Source organism: Nomascus leucogenys, chromosome 8 (assembly GCF_006542625.1).
Source record: "Nomascus leucogenys isolate Asia chromosome 8, Asia_NLE_v1, whole genome shotgun sequence".
Classification (NCBI taxonomy): domain Eukaryota; kingdom Metazoa; phylum Chordata; class Mammalia; order Primates; family Hylobatidae; genus Nomascus; species Nomascus leucogenys.
The window spans coordinates 111,640,424-111,659,175 of NC_044388.1; the positions used below are offsets into that span (position 1 = coordinate 111,640,424).

General features: G+C 50.5%; 2 protein-coding genes across 4 annotated transcripts in view; one reads left to right on the top strand and one right to left on the bottom strand.

The window, feature by feature from the left end:
* The window catches only part of LOC100587022 (glycodelin-like), a 6,650-nt gene extending 1,829 nt beyond the window's left edge, over positions 1–4,821 (top strand). Inside the window, exons 4-5 of the mRNA XM_030818394.1 lie at positions 1,499–1,515; positions 4,657–4,821. Of these exons, the coding sequence (XP_030674254.1) occupies positions 1,499–1,515; positions 4,657–4,821 (182 nt within the window). The remainder of the gene's footprint in view (positions 1–1,498; positions 1,516–4,656) is intronic.
* Positions 4,822–8,407: 3,586 nt separating this feature from the next.
* CAMSAP1 (calmodulin regulated spectrin associated protein 1) overlaps positions 8,408–18,752 on the bottom strand; it is a 96,389-nt gene continuing 86,044 nt past the window's right edge. For all 3 annotated transcript variants that reach the window (XM_030818159.1, XM_030818158.1, XM_030818160.1), the window contains 5 exons: positions 18,360–18,568; positions 17,934–18,036; positions 15,860–15,975; positions 15,067–15,185; positions 8,408–11,536 (listed from right to left, as the gene is read on the bottom strand). In XM_030818159.1, coding sequence (XP_030674019.1) covers positions 11,234–11,536; positions 15,067–15,185; positions 15,860–15,975; positions 17,934–18,036; positions 18,360–18,568 — 850 coding nt within the window. In that variant the 3' untranslated portion in view covers positions 8,408–11,233. The remainder of the gene's footprint in view (positions 11,537–15,066; positions 15,186–15,859; positions 15,976–17,933; positions 18,037–18,359; positions 18,569–18,752) is intronic.

Here is an 18,752-nt window from a genome sequence, read left to right on the forward strand (position 1 = left end):
AGCCCAGCTAATTTTTGTATTTTTGGTAGAGATGGGGTTTCACCATGTTGCCCAGACTGGTCTCCAATTCCTGGACTCAAGCAATCCTCCCACCTCAGACTCTCAAAGTGCTGGGATTACAGGTTGAATATTTTATAATAAAAAATAGATATCCTGCAAGGTCCACCTACCTTTGGCAATGTCAGCTCTTCAAGCAGTGGATGCGCTGCCCATGCGTGACCTCGACAGTGTCCCCCAAACCCACAGGTGGAGGTCCATTCCCTGAGGACTTCAGAATGTGATTGTCTTTGGAGACAGGGCCTTTAAAGAGGTAATTAACTTAAAAAGAGGTCACCGGGGTGGGCCCTAATCCAATCTGACTGGTGTCCTTATAAGAAGAGGAAATTAGGCCGGGCACGGTGGCTCACGCCTGTAATCCCAGCACTTTCAGAGGCCAAGGCGGGCGGATCACGAGGTCAGGAGATGGAGACCATCCTGGCTAACACGGTGAAACCCCGTCTCTACTAAAAATACAAAATACCAGCCGGGCGCGGTGGCGGGCGCCTGTAGTCCCAGCTACTCGGGAGGCTGAGGCAGGAGAATGGCGTGAACCCGGGAGGTGGAGCTTGCAGTGAGCCGAGATCACCCCACTGCACTCCAGCCTGGGCGACAGAGCGAGACTCTATCTCAAAAAAAAAAAAAAAAAAAAAGTAGTATTAGACCTCTACGGGGAAAATTATCAAATGTTTTGCAAGCTTTAAGAGTTAAATAATGAAGCCACACCAAGTTCATGGATCAAGGACCCAATACCATAAAGATGTCAAATCTCTCTAACTTCAAGGCAACCCCAAACCAAATCTCAATTACTGGGGGTTGGGGAGGGAAGGGGAGGCTGGGTAGAACCTGACATGCAAAGGGCCAAAAATATCCAAAACGCTCTTATCAGAAGCAGCTGGCTTACCAGAGACGAGTCTCATTATCAAGCGACAGGAATCAGGATCCTGCCTGTGTGTTGCACAAATAGACAAGTAGCCTGGATTCGCTTCCTGTTGCTACTGTAACGAACTTAGTGGCTTCAGACACCACAAACGTATTAACAACTCTGTAGACCAGAAGTCCAACAAATATCTGAGTTGAGATCAAGGTTATCAGCAGAGCTCCCAGCTTTCTGGAGACTCAGCAGAGAATCTGGAAGCCTTTCCAGCTTCTAGAGGGCACCTGCATTCCTTGGCTCACGGCCCCTCCCTCCATCTGCAAAACCAGCGGTCTGCAGCTCTGTGCGCTCTTCCATCGGCCCAGGATTGCTCTGTCCTCTGCACCCGTCCCACACTTGGGACACCCTTGCGATGACATGGGCCTCCCCTAACAGTCTAGGCTGATCTCCCATCTCAAGATCACCTGATTAGCAACCCGAGTTCCATCTTCAACCTTGATTTGCCTTCACCGTGTAACAAAACACCCAGAGATCAGAATATGGACATCTCTGAGGGTGTAGGGTGGGCACTGCTCTGCTCACCAGACGCCAACGGACTGGAAGTAAGTACTGAAACAAAACCACAGCAAAGCTGGCACTGCCAAACAGTGGAGGAGGAATGGTGTATCCAAGAAATGGCTCTGGGATCATTAGATACCCTCATAGAAAAAAAAAATGATATGGATTTCCACCTTATTCACAAGCCGTAAGAGGCAAGTCCAGGTGCGTTATAGGCTGAAATTCAAAAGCCAAAGAAGGTTTAAAGGTAGTTTCAAAAATACCTTCATGACTCCATGGCAGGAAACGAGTTTTTTGTGGTTTTATTTTTTGTTTTGTTTTGTTTTGTTTTTGAGATGGAGTCTCAATCTGTTGCCGAGGCTGGAGTGCAGTGGCACTGTGTCAGCTCACTGCAGCCTCCGTCTCCTGGGTTCAAGCAATTCTCCTGCCTCAGCCTCCTGAGTAGCTGGGATTACAGGCGCCCACCACCACACCTGGCTAGTTTTTATATTTTTAGTAGAGATGAGGTTTCACCATGTTGGCCAGGCTGGTCTCAAACTCCTGACCTCAGGTGATCCACCCGCCTCGGCCTCCCAAAGTGCTGGGATTACAGGCATGAGCCACCATACCTGGCCTAGATTTCTTAAACTCTAATAAGAACACTGACAATCTGGCCACGTAATCTTAAAAACTTCTGTGTATCCACAAACAAAAAAAAATGAAAAGTCACAGAATGGAAGATATTTATACCTTCTGTATATTGTCTTTCAAAAATTTATCTTCTGTAAATTAGGAAAAGATGACTCAGGAGAAAAATAGGCAAAAAGCTCCTACAGACATTTCACGGGAAGAAACTCCGTGACCAAAAAAAGATGTAAATAGGCTCAACTTCTGTTGCCATCAAGAAACTGCCAATCGGCCGGACGTGGTGGCTCACACCTGTAATCCCAGCACTTTGGGAGGCCAAGGCGGGTGGATCAGAGGTCAGGAGTTCGAGACCAGCCGGACCAACATAGTGAAACGCTGTCTCTACTAAAAATACAAAAATTAGCCGGGCGTGGTGGCGGGCACCTGCAATCCCAGCTACTCAGGAGGCTGAGGCAGGAGAATCGCTTGAACCCGGGAGGTGGAGGTTGCAGTGAGCCGAGAGCGTGCCATTACACTCCAGCCTGGGTCAGAGTGAGAGTGTCTTAAAAAAAAAAAAAAATGCCAATCAAGGGCACTGGGCAGCGTGTGGTGTGTCTCAAACGCCAACGTCACACAGAGAGGCCCCAGCTTGGCACGTCTGCCGCTCACAAAAGGAGAGGTGCCCTGTCATCTTGATTGCTGAAAGAAGTTCTACGAATCAGTAGGAAAAAAGCCCACCCAGTTTACGCAACCTCATTAAAAGTGGGCCAAGGAAGTGAACGGAAATCTCCTAGAAGCAGCAGCATGTTAGGCCCATCCCCATTTGAAAACACAAGTCAACCTCCCTAGTGCCTGGGAAAGGAACAGGGAAAGCAGTGACAACCCACACCATACCCACCAGTCCAGGAAAAGTCCAATCCTGGGGCTCTGAGAATCCCACACGAACCCAGCGCATCCCAGCCCCTGGCCAGCGTTCCCAGGACCTGGGCCCAGGGCTGGAGACAGGCTCAGCAGAGCAGTGGGGGTGCCAGGAGGGGCCTGGGACAGGGCACGCTCTGGGCAGATCCTCCCCTACCTGCTGAGACCCAAGCACATCCAGGCTTGCTTCATGAGCCACGTGGGGAGGACCCCGAGTCATCCTCAGGCCCTGGACTCCACCCCAGCTGGGCAGACAGCTCCTCTCCTCCTGCCGCTTTCTCAAATAGCTGCCCCACCCCCGTGAGCTCCACTGAGGCCCAGCCGTACACCCCCACCAGTGCCATACACACTTCAACATCTTTGAAAGCAGAGCATCTTAAAATCAACAGCGTGGCGTAGTTTGATGGGCAGCATTTCTTTCTCGGTGGCACAAAATGATGTATCTTAAAATGAAGGACATCTTAGATTCCGTGAAATACGAAGCTGTCACTGGATGCTGCTATCCTCATCTGCCTGTGCACTGGCCGGCCTGTAAGCTCCAGGAGGGCAGAGCTGGTAAGCACTGGCGCAAGGTGTACCTGCTCACGCGGCGACTCCGGTGTGGGGTGCAGGGTGTGAAGGTGGGCGTAGTGTCTGGAGAAACCAACAGCCATGTGCTGTGGGGAAGGGGCAGGGCAGGGTGGGCAGCTTTCTGTTCTGTTCTCTCCTGTGCACTTCTGAACTGTGTGCACAGCTGATACTTTCAAGGAAAGCATATATATATAGCAAGGGCTGTGTATGCATCAATTCACTTCCAGTGCAGGGCAAGGAAATTAACTCCAAAGGAGAGACTGCAGCCCAGAGCTTCCTGCAGGGCACCCACCTGGGTATGTTCCGGGAAGAAGAGGGGCACCGGCCACCACCACAGCCCCAGCCAGGCTTCTGGGAAACCCTCCTCACCCCTTGCCTCGCACTTCAGAATGAGGCCTTTCCTTTGTACCCTAATTTTCTGAGGCTGAAATGCTACCTCTGTGGGGCTTCTAAAACAAGATCTACATTACCAGTTTTTATTTGAAAGCATATAAGTCAGGCCTGCAGCTTCTCCGTAAATGGAGGAAAACCCATTTGCTTCTGAATTCTCAGACAAAAAAGAAGATTCAGACCGGGCTTGGTGGCTCACACCCGTAATCCCAGCACTTTGAGAGGCCGAGGTGGGCGTATCTGAGGTCAGGAGTTTGAGACCCGCCTGGCCAACACGGTGAAACCCTGTCTCTACCAAAAATGCAAAAATTAGTCAGGCGTGGTGGCATGTGCCTGTAGTCCCAGCTACTAGGGAGGCTGAGGCAGGAGAATCACTTGAACCCGGGAGACGGAGGTTGTAGTGAGCTGAGATCGCACCACTGCACTCCAGCCTAGGCGACACAGAGTGACAGTCCATCTCAAAAACAAAAACAAAAAGCAGATTCATCTTCAAAACAATAAACGGACCCTCCACCACCCACTTTCCAGCTGGGTCCACACCTTGCCCAAGTGCTCTGCAGGGAGGGCGTGGCCGGTGCTGTCTCTAACGGGCAGAGTGTGGGGAGGTGACCCTCAGCCTAACCACCAATCGTGTGCTGTCACCCCCCTCCCAGCACCAGGTCGAAGTCTGCACACTCACAAGACTGCTCCACCCACAACAGGCTCCCGGGGGACGAGGTGCCAAACACAAGAGGGTGTTCACAGGCGGCACTCGTGACACGGCTGCTCTACAGGAACTGCCAGCCTGGCGCGCTGTGGGCTCTGCCCTGTGTACCTGCCTGCCACCCTCAGAACAATCCTCGCCATGTGGTTACCGTTGGGCTTGACCCGTTCCTCACTCGACACGGCTCCCATGCCTGCCACGGGCCCCCAACCCCGCGCCCACCCAAGCCTCCTCCTGAGGAAGTTAGTGGGAGGCTGACTGGAATAGCCCTCTCCAGGGTGCCCAGCCCAGGGCTGGGACTCTTAACCACAAGGCTCAGGGTGCCACCGCCTCACCCCATGTCTGGCCTGGTGTGTGTACCGGGGCCCTCCAGAGAGCGCTCCCGAGCCACTCGCAGCCCACGGGCCCTCGCTGCGCCTGGAAGGCAGGGCTCAGGCCGGGAGCCCCATGGTCTCCACCATTCAGACACAGCCTTTGCACCAACTGACTTGAAGTTTTGCAGCTTAGTTTAAAAACCCAATTTGTAGCTAAAATAGTCATGTATAAGTGGTGATCTCATTTCTTTTCTTTCCCTAACAGATAGGCCCACAGTTCTTATAAGGCTAATTTTGTCTGACTACTCCGTGGCTACCATTCCTTCCTGAAAAACGCTCCCCCTTCCCTTGGGAACATGGTGGCACTCTTTCAGCAAGGAGGCTTCCAGGCACAGAGCCTCCACCAAGACCCGGGCCCAGAGCGGCATCTTCACCATGCACTGACTGTCCCGTGTGCCGGCCACTGGCACTCACCCAGCACCTGCAGGGAAGATGGCCCGGCCTCTGCCCACTGGCCCACTGCTGTGCTCTGGCCCACTGCTGCACTCTGACCCACACTGCAGAGCTCAGGGTGGTCGCACCCTCCCCTTCCCCTTCCACGGCCACCGCCACCACATCCCCACATCCTGTGGGCCGCAGGGGACACTGGGGTACACAACACAGGCTTCCTCTGTTGGAGGAGCAAGGGCGGTGTCGCTGACCTCACCCCAACAGGAGGCTTCCCTAGCTTTTACCTACACCGCCTGGGGCAGCCACCACGATCTAAGAGCTAACCACAGCTCACCAAGGAAAAGGCCCTGCTGTCCCGCCTGTGGGTGCGAATGGGTCCCCGCGTCCCCTCACATGGCTGTGTGCCACCGGGGGCTACACTGTCCACCTCTGGCCCTTGAAGACTGTAATGGAAGAATGACAGCAAAAATCATCCTCAAGGAAAATAAACACCATACGTCCAGGCCCTGCACCAGCAGTTCCGCCTCCCGGACCGAGTCTGCAGCCAGCCAGCAGCCGGGAGTCTTCCCCAGGAATGACAACGCTTGCGCCCCACGAAATTGATGAGGAAACACTACCCATGCAACCACACGGCAACCTGCAAGCTGAGCAAGAGTCCGACTTGGAGAAACATACACAGCAATAATGCCAACACTGGAACAGAAACCCGCGTGCCCACCACACCCAACACTCCGCCTTCCCAGCACCTCCAACGGGCCACAGGGACTGTCCGGCCGGCCGACTTGTACTGGCAGTTAAATGTCTACTAAAATAGGGCAAAAATATGTATCGATACATATACTTTAGGAGCAAAATATTATAGGCGGGGACTTTGGTGACAAATATTGGGAACCACTGATTATAAAACCAGAACAAGCACTTTGTCAAAAGTTTATTGGGCTGGATGCTTGGGATCTGCTTTTCTCTAAGTACGTTCTACTTTAAATTTTAAAAGAATATGGATTGCATTGTAATGAAAACAAAAATTTACCACCTGGTATAAAAGGAAAAAAAAAGGTCTCCTGGAAAAAATGGAAATGAGAGATTTATCAGTTCAACTAAAAAATAACTTTTTAAAAAACCCAAGATTTATTATTTTTTTTGAGACAGTCTCACTCTGTCACCCAGGCTGGAGTGCAGTGGCGTGATCTCGGCTCACTGCAACCTCCGCCTCCCAGGTTCAAGTGATCCTCCTGCCCCAGCCTCCTGAGTAGCTGGGACCACAGGCGCACGCTACCACGCCCAGCTAATTTTTGTATTTTTAATGGAAATGCGGTTTCACCATTTTGGCCAGGCTGGTCTCAAACTCCTGGCCTGTCAGGTAATCTGCCCACCTCAGCCTCCCGAAGTGCTGGGATTACAGACATGAGCCACCATACTCGGCCTTAAAAAACCCGAGACTTTAAATGCCCGTCCCGAAGCGTCAGCACCCCACAGTGCACACCGACGCAGGCCCAGGGGCTGCCCAGGGAAGACACAAACCCAGCACCTACTGGGGTCCTCTGGGCCCAACTCCAACAGCTGGTGCCTCTGCCAGCACGCCTATCATACAGGAGTCTCCATCTAACCCACCATGTTATTAATCATTTCAACTATAAAGGGAACTTACTTTTCATAGTAGCATGAAACTAGAAGGATGTGTATCATTCTTTCCACAATGAGAAAGGACATGAGATCTCCTCCAACTGGGAGTAAGCAAGCCAAGTGCCATGTGGGCTTTTCTCGACCTTGCCCTGTGGCAGCAACATGGATCCTGCAAGCATCATCCCCGTGTCCCCCGACAGCATTTCTCAAGCCCCATTTGTGGCAAGCCACACTCGGAGCAGGATCATCCTCCTCCGGAAGGCTGTGCACAGATGAAGCCAACATGCTATGCACATCTGAATGGCAGGCTGCACCCTCAATCACAGGCTGCCAGAGCTAAAGTACCTTAGTTTGCAGTTCAAGAGCATCATTTACCAGATGAAAAAAGAGAACTACTGAGAAGTGGCTCCAAGGCCAAGCTGGTTAGCTGCTAACCATCATCGCGATACTAGCATAGAACTTCATTTGTATGGGAAATGTGGTTTAATACTTTTGAACCAGAAGCAACCCGAATTTTTCACTGCAAATAAATATTCTATCCTGAAACAAATCATTCAGCAATTCATTCGCAAGTTTTGTGCCTGGGCTTGTCTATGTGGAGTCTGCTCATCTATTTCTTTGCCCTATCATTCATTCCCATTATATGTTGCTTTGGTAAAGTATTGCTACGTGAGAAATAACTGGGGAAATTTAACTTGCTCTTTCTAAAGGAGAAAGAACAAAACGAGGCTTCTGCAAACAGCTTGCAGGTGGAGATCACCCCTCTTCTAGATGGCGGACGGACGAGGGCACTGACTTCCACAGCTGAAATTTACTTTCCCAGTTCATAATCCTGGAAAATGGCAGGAGGAGGAAGGAGAGGAACTTGCCATCTGTATGGCGAGATGCTCCCGGGAGCCCAAGTTTCTTACAAGAGTAAGTTCTGCTCTCTGAACCCTCTAACAAATCCCACAGCCTGGGCCTTCAAATGTGATAAACTGAAGCAAATGGAGACTGTGAATGACAGAATATCCTACGCGGCTCCGCTGGTGACGTCTGAATCCCTTGGACTGCCCTTAAAAATACACCTCCACCTTCGACGCCAGAAAAAATTCTAGACAAACAGCAAGGCACCCACTCAAGCCCTGTAAGAAAAGGCAGGTGTGAAAGTCAGAGATGCAGTCCTGGGTGTGTCTACTTCCCAGTAACGCAGACAGACTTGACCAAAACAATGATGGAGAGATACAGCTACTGTCCTTTTCAAAAACATTCACAGAAAAAGTGAAACTCAACTCCTTTAGACATGCCTGTTCGCACTTCTCACAGGTCAAACCCCATTGCACAAAATAAATCACAATCAATTGTAAAACGTTCTCCAAGTGATGAATTTTTAACAGAAAACTTTATTTCAATAAATATTTTGCCCTCCAAGTGACAACTACAATTTCAGGGAGGTAAAAGTATAACCTAGAAGTAATTTAGAATTATTCCACTTTTCAATTTTGCCTGAGTGAAGAATACAGTTTGGGCCTGAAGTCTGCTAAGAGACTGCACCGCAGTAACACGCATAGAAAGTCAAAAGGACACATGGAAAGCAGTCCGTCTTTGGTGTACGCACACAGCCATGTGCACGCACACGTGTGGGTAGAACGTATCTGCACATACATGTGTAAAATAATGGGACTCCCCAAGTTTCATTTCTCTTTCAACCTTCTGGGCTCCCAGAATTCTAGCATTACCAAGGATTTACACATAAACTTCATCATACATTGAATCATTTGGTTTACACTTTCTTTACAAAGTTATATACTAAATGGGTAGAGCAGCTTGTCTTAAATAACAAGGTTAGAATTCTGAGACGCAACGAAAGTTGTGCAAGCTTTCCGCTGAAAGAAATTTGCAACGAGACACAAATACCACTGCAGGGGCTTTGAAAATAAGAGACATTGATAAACAGAGCTGTAAGTCAGTGTTAGCAACTGCAAAATCATGACTTTACCACCACCCAAGCCAGAAAGGCCCAAAAGCACCACCATGAAAATTAATCCTTTGTCTGAAACTTTTCAAGACAAATTAAAAGGGTTGCTGTGTCCAAGAATGAAGAATGCAGGGATGCTTCTGTCAACCATTAGGCGAACACTGGCCTGGGGACTTGGGACATCAGGAATGCCCGTGCCACGTTAGTGCTTACTCGCAACAAACAGTGAAAAATCCTACACGCTTAAGGACAAGTTTCAGGATGTTCCACACACTGACTCATTCCATGGAGAAAATCCAGAATTGATTCAGACGTCCCATGGGAATGCAATTTTCCAGCTCTATGCCAGATATTTTCTAGCTCTTCATTAAAAAGAATCCAATTCCACTGACTTCAATAGGGCCATGGTAAAAAACAACGTGAAACTCCTATAAAGCAAGGAGTTGGTGTCGCCTGGTCAGCAAAATGAGCCACAGCAACCTCACACATACGATTCAATGTAAAGCAAATTAGTTCATCACTTTATTACATCTTAGTGCTTTCTTAAAATAAATACGGTAATATCATATCAAACATACAGTGAGAAATAAAGCCCACGTGTGAAAGTATGGTGACCGAAAGCTCACTCAGGACTGTGTAACTCAGCACTTGAGAAATCATACAGCCTTTAGTTCCCTATTTACAGGACAGAGAGCGGCTGTGTCGAACACAATATATACAAAATCGCAAGAGACTGTACTTTTCTTCAAAGGACTGAGGAAAGGGGAATAAGACCTGTAATTCCTTCTAGCCTTCTGTACCACGTTCCCTCCTTCCTTATGTACACGACTCACTCATGTTTTTTGTCTATCTAAAATTATGTAACAGTTAAATTTGTCTCTTTTTCTCCCAATTATTGATCTTTAATTTTTTCTGCAGTTCGAGATAGATTCAAGTAACACTCCCAAGAAAATATGTGCAAAACTAATGTTAGTGGCTCCAGAATATTCCGGTAGCTGGTCAGTTGCAGCAGCGTCTGGCAGCCATGGCTGACACGCACCTGCTCCCGGGAATGTCCGCTCCACAGAAGCATCAACACCATTGGGACCAAGGCAGAAAGAACCCAAAGCCATCCACTTACTTGGAGTTCTGAAATAACTGCAAATAACCACTTAATTGTTTTTAAATAGGCAACAAAACAAAAGTATCCATCTATACGGAAAACAGCACGCTCCTCTGAGAGCATGCAGCGCTTCCAGATGCAGAATCCAGACAGGACAAGCCGTGACCTAACAAAACCACTGAAGGGACTGTCAGCTTAAGTGCATCACCTTTTGGGACAAACATGCTCAGAACGAAAAATATTCTACTTTACCAAAATCTGTCTTTATTAAAGTGAACAAATCATTAGAGCACTATCCAAAACTTAATTAATGATGGCTGCAGTTGGCTCGGCTTGCCTACTTTAAATGAGGCAAACATCAGCTCCTAGTGCCATTCCCCATCCTCATGACTGCGTGCCAGAAATAATCATCTTCACATTTGTAAACGTTATTTTAGCAGAAGACAGACTTTGCAGATTTCAGTGCTTTTAGTGAACTGGTATTTTCAGTAAACTTTTTCTGAGCAGCAAGGGATAAGAATTTTTTTTCAGAAATCTTAGAATTGGATATAAATGTTGGCAGTAGACACAATCAGTAAGTATCATACAATTTCTCAAATGAAAAAGATTTCCCATTATGAATTCCTTTGCTATAGACATTCAAACACCCCAAGCCAAGATTGAGCCTCAGTCCTATTGTCACATGAGATTACAGCTGGCCAACATGAGGGTGTCAGGCAATGTGCAAGGGGGCGAGGTGAGAAGCAAGAAAGCAAAGTGGATCACATCTAATCTATGCTGAAGGAGAACTTCAAGTAAGGGAGCTCCGTGGCCTGGGACCTGGCTGTGAACACCCTCCTCTGGGAGCCTCAGTGGTCAGCGGTGGCCACAGCAGTGCGAGCCACTGCAAAAGCGGCATCTACTCCCCCATCCTCGCCCTGCCTGGCATCCTCTGCGTGAGATGAGCGCTGAGAGAGGGGTTTTCTTCTGCTGTCTAGAAACCTCTTTGCAAAAGGTCTGTGACTTTGCACACTTCGTACCCAAATAGATGAAAACAATAAATAAGGACCCCGTGGCACCCTCTGGATGCTGGCCACAAGGGCGTCATTTACGAGTCTGGGCCACCCTTCGGACGCCGGCTGCACCGGGGTCATTTACGAGTCTGGGCCTTCTTTGGCACTGCGGGCCGCTTGGGCTGCCACAGGTGGTTGTGGATTGTGAGTGCGTCCACACTGACAGACATGGTTTTGGCTGGGATCAAGTTAAACTGTTTTCGGTCTGAGCTGTATTTATACAGCTTGTCGATCATTTTCTTGGTGATGTTCTTTGGCCCCGTGCCAGTGAGTTTGTAGATTTCCTCAGTATCAGGATAGTAGCAGTAAAGCGCCCTGAACTGGCAGCCAGCATCACGAAACAGTATGATGTAGTGATTGGCATCACACTTCTCCAGCTCCTGTGCAGAGAGAGAAAAAGGGAAGAGACAAACACTTCAGGGCCACTCCAATCACCACGAGTTGGGCTCCCACAGCGGCTCAACCAGCACTGCTCCGTGGGAAGCTCTCCCACCCGTCAGCTACAGCCTGCCTGTTGTAAACAATACAGCAGACCCCTGTCCGGGAGCATTATATGCCACTGAGACTTTACTTAAGAAGTCTAAGCAAGCAAGGGGGAAAAAATGCTTTTACGATTAAGTGGAAAAGCATATGAAAAGATGCTCATCATTAGCCACCAGAGAAATGCCAGTCAGAAAGAGATGCCACGTCATGCCCACAAGGACGGCTGGAACCCAGAAGCAGGGCGGTAACGAGTGCTGGCGAGCCATGAGGCTCGTTCACTGCCAGAAGGATACACAGCACAGCAGCTGCTGTGAAAAACAACTTGGCTGTTCTCCAAATCATCAGGCAGTTACCATGGTACCCAGCAATTCCTCTCTCACGTATGCACTCAAGGGAAATGAAAACATGCATCCATACAAAACACTACATATGAGTAACAGCACTATCCCTCACAGGCAAAAAGTAGAAACGAAAATATCACATGTACCCCCAAAAACATGTACATCTGTTCCGTATCAATAAAAAATGTTTTAAGTAGAATCAACCCAAGTGTGCATCAGCAGATGACGAGATGAACAGCATGGGGTCGGGGCACGCAATGGAGCATTATCCAGCTATGAAAAGGAAAGAGTCCCGGTACACACTACACTGAGAAACCTCAGAGCATCACGCTAAGTGAAAGAAACCTGACCCAAAAGGTCATATAAATTATGATTCCAGTTATATAAATGCCCAGAACAGGCAAATCCATGGAGACAGACTGGCAACCGCCAAGAGCTTGGGTGCAGGAAGACTAGGCGAGTGACTGTTCACGGGCATGGAGTTTCTTTTTGTGAGGATGAAAATGTTCTGGAATTAGGCGGTGGTGATGGTTGTGCTATTCTATGAATGCACTAAAAACCACTGAATGGTATAGCTTAAAAGGGTGAATTTTACGGTATGTGAATGATATCTTATAAAGCTGTTTGGGCCGGGCACAGTGGCTCACGCCTGTAATACCAGCACTTTGGGAAGCTGAGGTGGGTGAATCACTTGAGGTCAGGAGTTCAAGACCAGCCTGGCCAATATGGTGAAACCCCATCTCTACTAACGATACAAAAATTACCTGGCTGTGGTGGCACATGCCTGTAGTCCCAGCTACTCAGAGAATCGCTTGAGCCTGGAGGGGTGGAGGTTGCAGTGAGCTGAGATTGCACCACTGCGCTCCAGTCTGGGCGACAGAGTGAGACTCCATCTCAAAAAAAAAAAGAAGAATCTGAAGTATGACAAACTGCTGATGCCTGTCGCCCCGTTTGTTGATTGTATTCTAAAGTTTAAAACATATCTTCATGTGTTTTGGTAACTTTTAAAAACAAACCCTCCACATGCCTGGGAATGGGAGCACGTGGGTCTGCCCTAGCAGTTCTCCACATGCGGCCCAGGCATCCTGAGGCCTTCCCAGGAATCTCAGGGTCAAGCCCTTGACCTCGAAAGGCTAAGGCCTCATTGCCTCTCACAAGTGTGCAACAGAACCTTCCCAAGGCACTGGGCTGTATGGTTGTAATGGATGGAGGGCACGAGCGGCTGAGATGCCAGCCCTCTTATGTCAATGCCACTCTTCTATTTATTTGGCTTTAGAAAAGTTACTTTTCATAAATATACAATATATCAGCATATAATGGGGTTTATTTTAAATAATACATATTTTTTTAAAGAATCCAAAACTGTATATATAATAGTGATTTCAACCCTATACACTGTGTTTAAATATGAACAGAATTAGATGCCAAAAAGAAAGAAACATTTAATTTGTAGGGACAGTGGGACTGTAGGGAGTGGGGTTCATCTTATTTACTTATCGCTGCCTGCGTGGTAAGGAAGCGTGTGGTGCCCACAGCTTACGTGGCACAGCTGAGAGGGCTGCTGTCCTAGAAAGGCCTGCCTGCTGGGCGGCCCTCGGTGGGCGCCTGGGAACTTGCTATCTGCAGAGCTCCCAGTCACTCACTGGCTGACAGGAGGGCTTCCCTGAGCCTGAACTGCTGGTCTGCACGCTGATGCTGGTTTCCTCCCAGGCGTCAGGCACACTGCTGTACACTGGGGAGGGGGTGTGCCTCGTGACCAGCCCCCAGGGAGAGCTCAGGGCATCCAGTCTCAAAAGGGCTTTCCATGGCCCACAGGCTGCTGTGGATCTGCTGCTGGAAGAACGAGAGCAGAGGGAGCTACACAGGGCCTGGCCCCGCCTCTGTCTTCTCCCTCTTCACCCAGTGGCTCTGGCTCCCTCCACAGTGCTGGAATACATCTAAGCCATGGGTCAGCTCCACACTGAGGGCCACGAGTCCTTCCAGTGCATCTCCGCATGCAGGGTGATCCTGGGGGCCACTGATACAAGGGGCCAACCACCTCTCCATGTGGAAATCTAAGCAGGAAGGGCATGACCATGGCCTCTTCTGTCCCCAGTGCCATGAGACCTGCCTAGGTCGGGGCCATTCTTAGTCTAAATGATCTTCACTATCAAGAAAAGAACACATCCGTTTTAAAGTGGGTCACAAATTCCGCATCTCACTTTAATTTTTACAACTAAACCAACTAAGGACCAGGGGTTGTCTTAATTATCAAAAAGCAGAATTTCTGGTGGATAACAGATTGTTGCATAATTTTCATTCGCTCATTCACAAGCCGTTGTATCCCAAGGCCAGAAACTTAAGGCCACACACCAGCCTGAATCTGGGGCGGGGTCCAGTGGCTCTGCCTCCTCTCCCCTGGAATCCCAGTCCTGCCCCTCAGGGGCCAGCCTAGACCCCGCGCAGGACGCTCAGATTCCTGCTTCCAAGCTCCTCCCTGGGCATGCACACTGAGTGCTCCAGAGTCCACACGCTCAGCGGATGCGCACCTCCTCCCGCCCTCCCCGCTCCGTCCTCCCCCCACCGCTCCATCCTCCCCAACCCACCACTCCATCCTCCATCCTCCCCAACCCACCGCTCTGTCCTCCCCAACCCACCGCTCCATCCTCTGTCTTCTCCAACCCACCACTCCAGCTCTGGCCCCTGTTCCTCACTCACCTCCAGGATGCCTCCCTGGCTTCCCTGCTGACTGCTCTGATCTACTGGGAAGGACAGGTGGGTCCCTGGCTCTCCTCTGCCCACGCCTGCATCCACTATCTCACTCTGAGTAAAGCTAAGTCTTTCCTCAGCCCAGAGGCACCACATGGGGATGTAGCCTCTGAACCCTGCCCCGTCCTCCTGGGTGTTCCTCCAGCACAGGCCCGCTGCAGCCCCTGGACCTTGGCACACCTCACTCCCACCCGCCTGGAACGGCCTTCCCTGAAATCTGCATCCTCCCTAGTAACTCTCGTGCATCAAAGATTAGGGGTGTTTTCTTTTAAAAAGAACCCTTAATTTATAAACACTTTTATTCCACATAAAAACTGAGGTTGAAACGTGATACTTGCCTCCAATATGGAATTCTTGTGGGGTTCATTCACTTTTCCAGCCAGGCAGCAATGGGATATGGCATTGTGAATAATCGGCTTGTTTGATTTACTACTGGGCTCCTTAAAGAGCTTGGGACCTAAGAAACGAGGCCAGGGTTGGCAAAATTATTATTTTAAGGCACGAACACACACAAAAAAGAAAACCAACAATGTCTTAGAAGCAAGCAATGGGTAGGCTGAATTACAGATATTTATGATTATTTAAAAATGCGAAGTAAAAACCACTTAAATTTATTCAAAAGAATTTTAAGTTATAAATTTTTAGACAACTAAAGACAAAGTAATCAATAATTTATCCTCTTTTCTAAATTCAGTGTCTTAACTATAAAAAAAGACCAAACCAGGTAAATAACTTGTAAAAAGTCTAAAGTTCAAAGGCCCCAGGACATATGCCTCAGCCACAGCAGCACCTCCAGTTCACCGTGCCCTGAGCCCACGCCTGCTCCGAGGGCAGCTGGTGAGAGCCAAGCACTCCCACCACTCCCGGGCTCTGCCGCCCCCAGGTCTGCTGCCCCCTGCACAGCAGACAGCAGGGCAGATGGCCACGAGGGCAAGGCAGGCCTAAGAGCTTCTACTAAACCACATGCCCATTTCAGCACCAAAGAGCTAAAAGTAGCTCTCTTTCACTACATCAAACATCTTTGTTAGAAAAATACTTTTTAGACCAAAATAGAGAACAGATATTGAAAGAGCCACGCAAAGGTGTGCGGCCATGCCCACGATGACCTCTAAGGAGGGCAAAGGCCGTCACCTGTGTACTCGGCCACTGAGGCCAGGGAAGACGCCGCCGACGCGGTCTCCCAGTCTCGGTCTGTGCTCCTGCTCGGGTTACGGCTCAGTATGGGCAGGGCTTCCATCGATTCCACTCTGCAGGCAGAAACAGACGAGACAGGCAGGTGAAGCGGTGGCTTCCTCTCACCACCGCTGGCAAGGGGCTGGCCCACAACCAGGACAGGAAGCACATCAGCAGGGGAGGAGGCTTTCGGTGACGGTGGGGGCTCGAGTTGCCACAACTCCCACACAGTACAGACACTCCGAGCAAAATACAAAAGCAAACACTTCAGGCACTAGGGAGTGACAAAGACAGACAGAGGGGAGTCAGCCCTTCACTGAAGGGGTTCACCTCCACGCAGCCCTTGCTCCAGGCACCGCCCCCTTGTGCAGGGCACAGGCACAGCACAGGGCACAGTGCTGCTGGCTCAGGAAGCCAGAGGATGAAGTTTGGGCCACTTGTGCTGCTGCCCAGCCAGGGATGAGACCTAGGGAAGGAGGGGCCACAGCGGGCCGAGTCTGAAAATTTGGGTCCCAGTGACTCTGATCCCTGGAAGGCCTGAGCTCCACCCTGCAGGAAAGTCTCCACTGAGCACAACAGATGCCGAAAGGCTGGACACAGCTGCTCAGAGATGTCGGCTGCTGCTTTCACAAGGGAGGCAGACAGAGCTGGAGTCTGAAACCAGCCAGGGTAATTGACCACCAGAACAAAAACCCAAACAATCTGCAGTCCCTCAGAGGTATCTGCCACAAAGCCCAGAGACAACAAGGAGCCATGAGACGGGTGAAGAGACAAGAAAACACGGCCCACAGGTGCAGACAGAGCAGGAGCCACACGGTGTGCATATAAAAATAAAGGGGCACATGGGCGGGGGAAGCCCTTGCTCCTCGAGAGCTGACAACACGCGTGGAGGAGGCAGTGAGTAGGAGCTCCGTGGTGGTCACTAAAGCCCCTGCCGGACAGTTCCGTGAGGTCCAGACCAGTCCCCAGCCTCCCTCCTGAAGTTACTTTCTCATCACAGGAGCAGTCCTGGGGCCCACCTGAGAGGCTGCGTTGAGAAAGAAGCATGCTCACTTCTGGGCTGCTCAATCAGAAGCGCGAGGCCTCAGCCTCATCACAGGAAACCAATACTGAGAGGCAGCCAGGATAACTGACCTGTGGTTACCAAAGTCAAGGTACAGAAAGGCACAGAAAGGCTAAGGAACTGCTCTGGATCGAAGGAGACTAAAGGGACATGGCATTTCAAGGCCATTCGTCGCCCCAAACCAGATCCTGCACTAGGGAACAACACAGTTGTCATGGACACTCTTGGGACAACTGAGGACAGCTGAATGGGGACCGCAAATCGGATGAAAGTGCTGCCTTGGTAACTGATAACACGAGAAAACATTCTCGCTCTAGGAAATACACACTTAAGTATTTAAGCATAAAAGGCCAGACATCTCCAACGGAGTGGTTTTTTTGTTTATTTTTGCTTCTGGGGGTTTTGTGGCAGCGTCTCACTCTGTTGCCCAGGCTGGAGTGCAGTAGCATGAGCAGAGCTCACTGCAGCCTCCACTTCCTGGGCTCAAGCGATACTACCACCTCAGCTTCCCAAGTAGCTGGGACTATAGGTGCATGCCCCACAGCCAGCTAACATTTTTTTGTATTTTTGGTAGAGATGGGGGGTCTCACTCTGTTGCCCAGGCTGGTCTGGTACTCCAGGGCCCAAGTGATCCTCCTGCCTCAGCCTCCCAAAGTGCTGGAATCTTGGGTGTGAGCCACCATGCTTGGACTCCAACGGACTCAAAACGATGAAGAAGCAGGTGTGCACGTGTGGGGTGGGGGACAGGGGAGGGCGACAAGGTGAAGGCTGCCACGTTTAACCAGCTGGGGAGCCCGTGTGAAGGGCACTGGGATTCCTGATGACATGATTGCAACTATTCTGTAAATGTGAAATTATATCAAAATTAAAGTTATGAAAGCCTCTCTCATCGTGTTGAATCAGGACGCCCCACCCTGCCCCTCCGAACTTCCTCCAGCCCCGTGCCGGCGGCCGTCTCAGGCCCCTTACCGCTGAGATGGTGTGCCCCCGGAATGAACGCTCTCGGGTTCTGTCGTCGCCGCTGAGGCCAAGGACAGGCTGGAGCCTGACTGAGTCCGGCTCAAGTTATCAGCTGCCAGAGACAGAACCAGACGACGGTTCATGAACAGATTCCGACAGACGTACCTGTCCCCTGTACCTGTTCCCCTCACCTCGCCCTGCAGAGCTCGGCCACAGAGGCCGCATCCCCACCTCGCCCCGGGGAGCCGGGCTGCGCCTGGATGTGCCGCACATCTCAGAGCATCTGGTCTCAACATTGTCATCCATGAAACGGGGATAATCATCTCCGCCCTTCCCGCCTCACACCACTCTTGACAAAATTGAAATGAGCTGAAGAACGTGAGGCCGCCGCCCGCGGAAGGAAGCACTGCCCGCGTGAGGGCCGGGGCTGCTTACGGGTCGAGGAGCACTTGGTGCCGGAGTCGCTGCACGACTCTTCCCGGTGCACCGACTTCGGCCGCGGCTTCTTCGGCTTTGACTTGGGCTTGCCGAGCCCCTGCTCCTCTAGGATCTGCTGCTGCTTCCTCCGCAGGTACTCCTGCTTGATGAGCTCGCGCCGCGCCTTCTCCTCCTCCTTCCGCACCCGGTCCTCCTCAGCTTTGCGCCTGAGAGAAACACACGCCCAGACCCTGCTCGGTCACGGGGCTTCTTCCACGACGCCTGCGCCGCGGCGCTCTGTCGAGGCGCGTTTCTCGGGTTCTCCCCGGCCGCTGGGACCAAGGGTGGCCAGCCTCCACAAGCGGGACACAGAGGCTGCAAGGGCAGTCCTGCAGATGACCCACCAAGGCC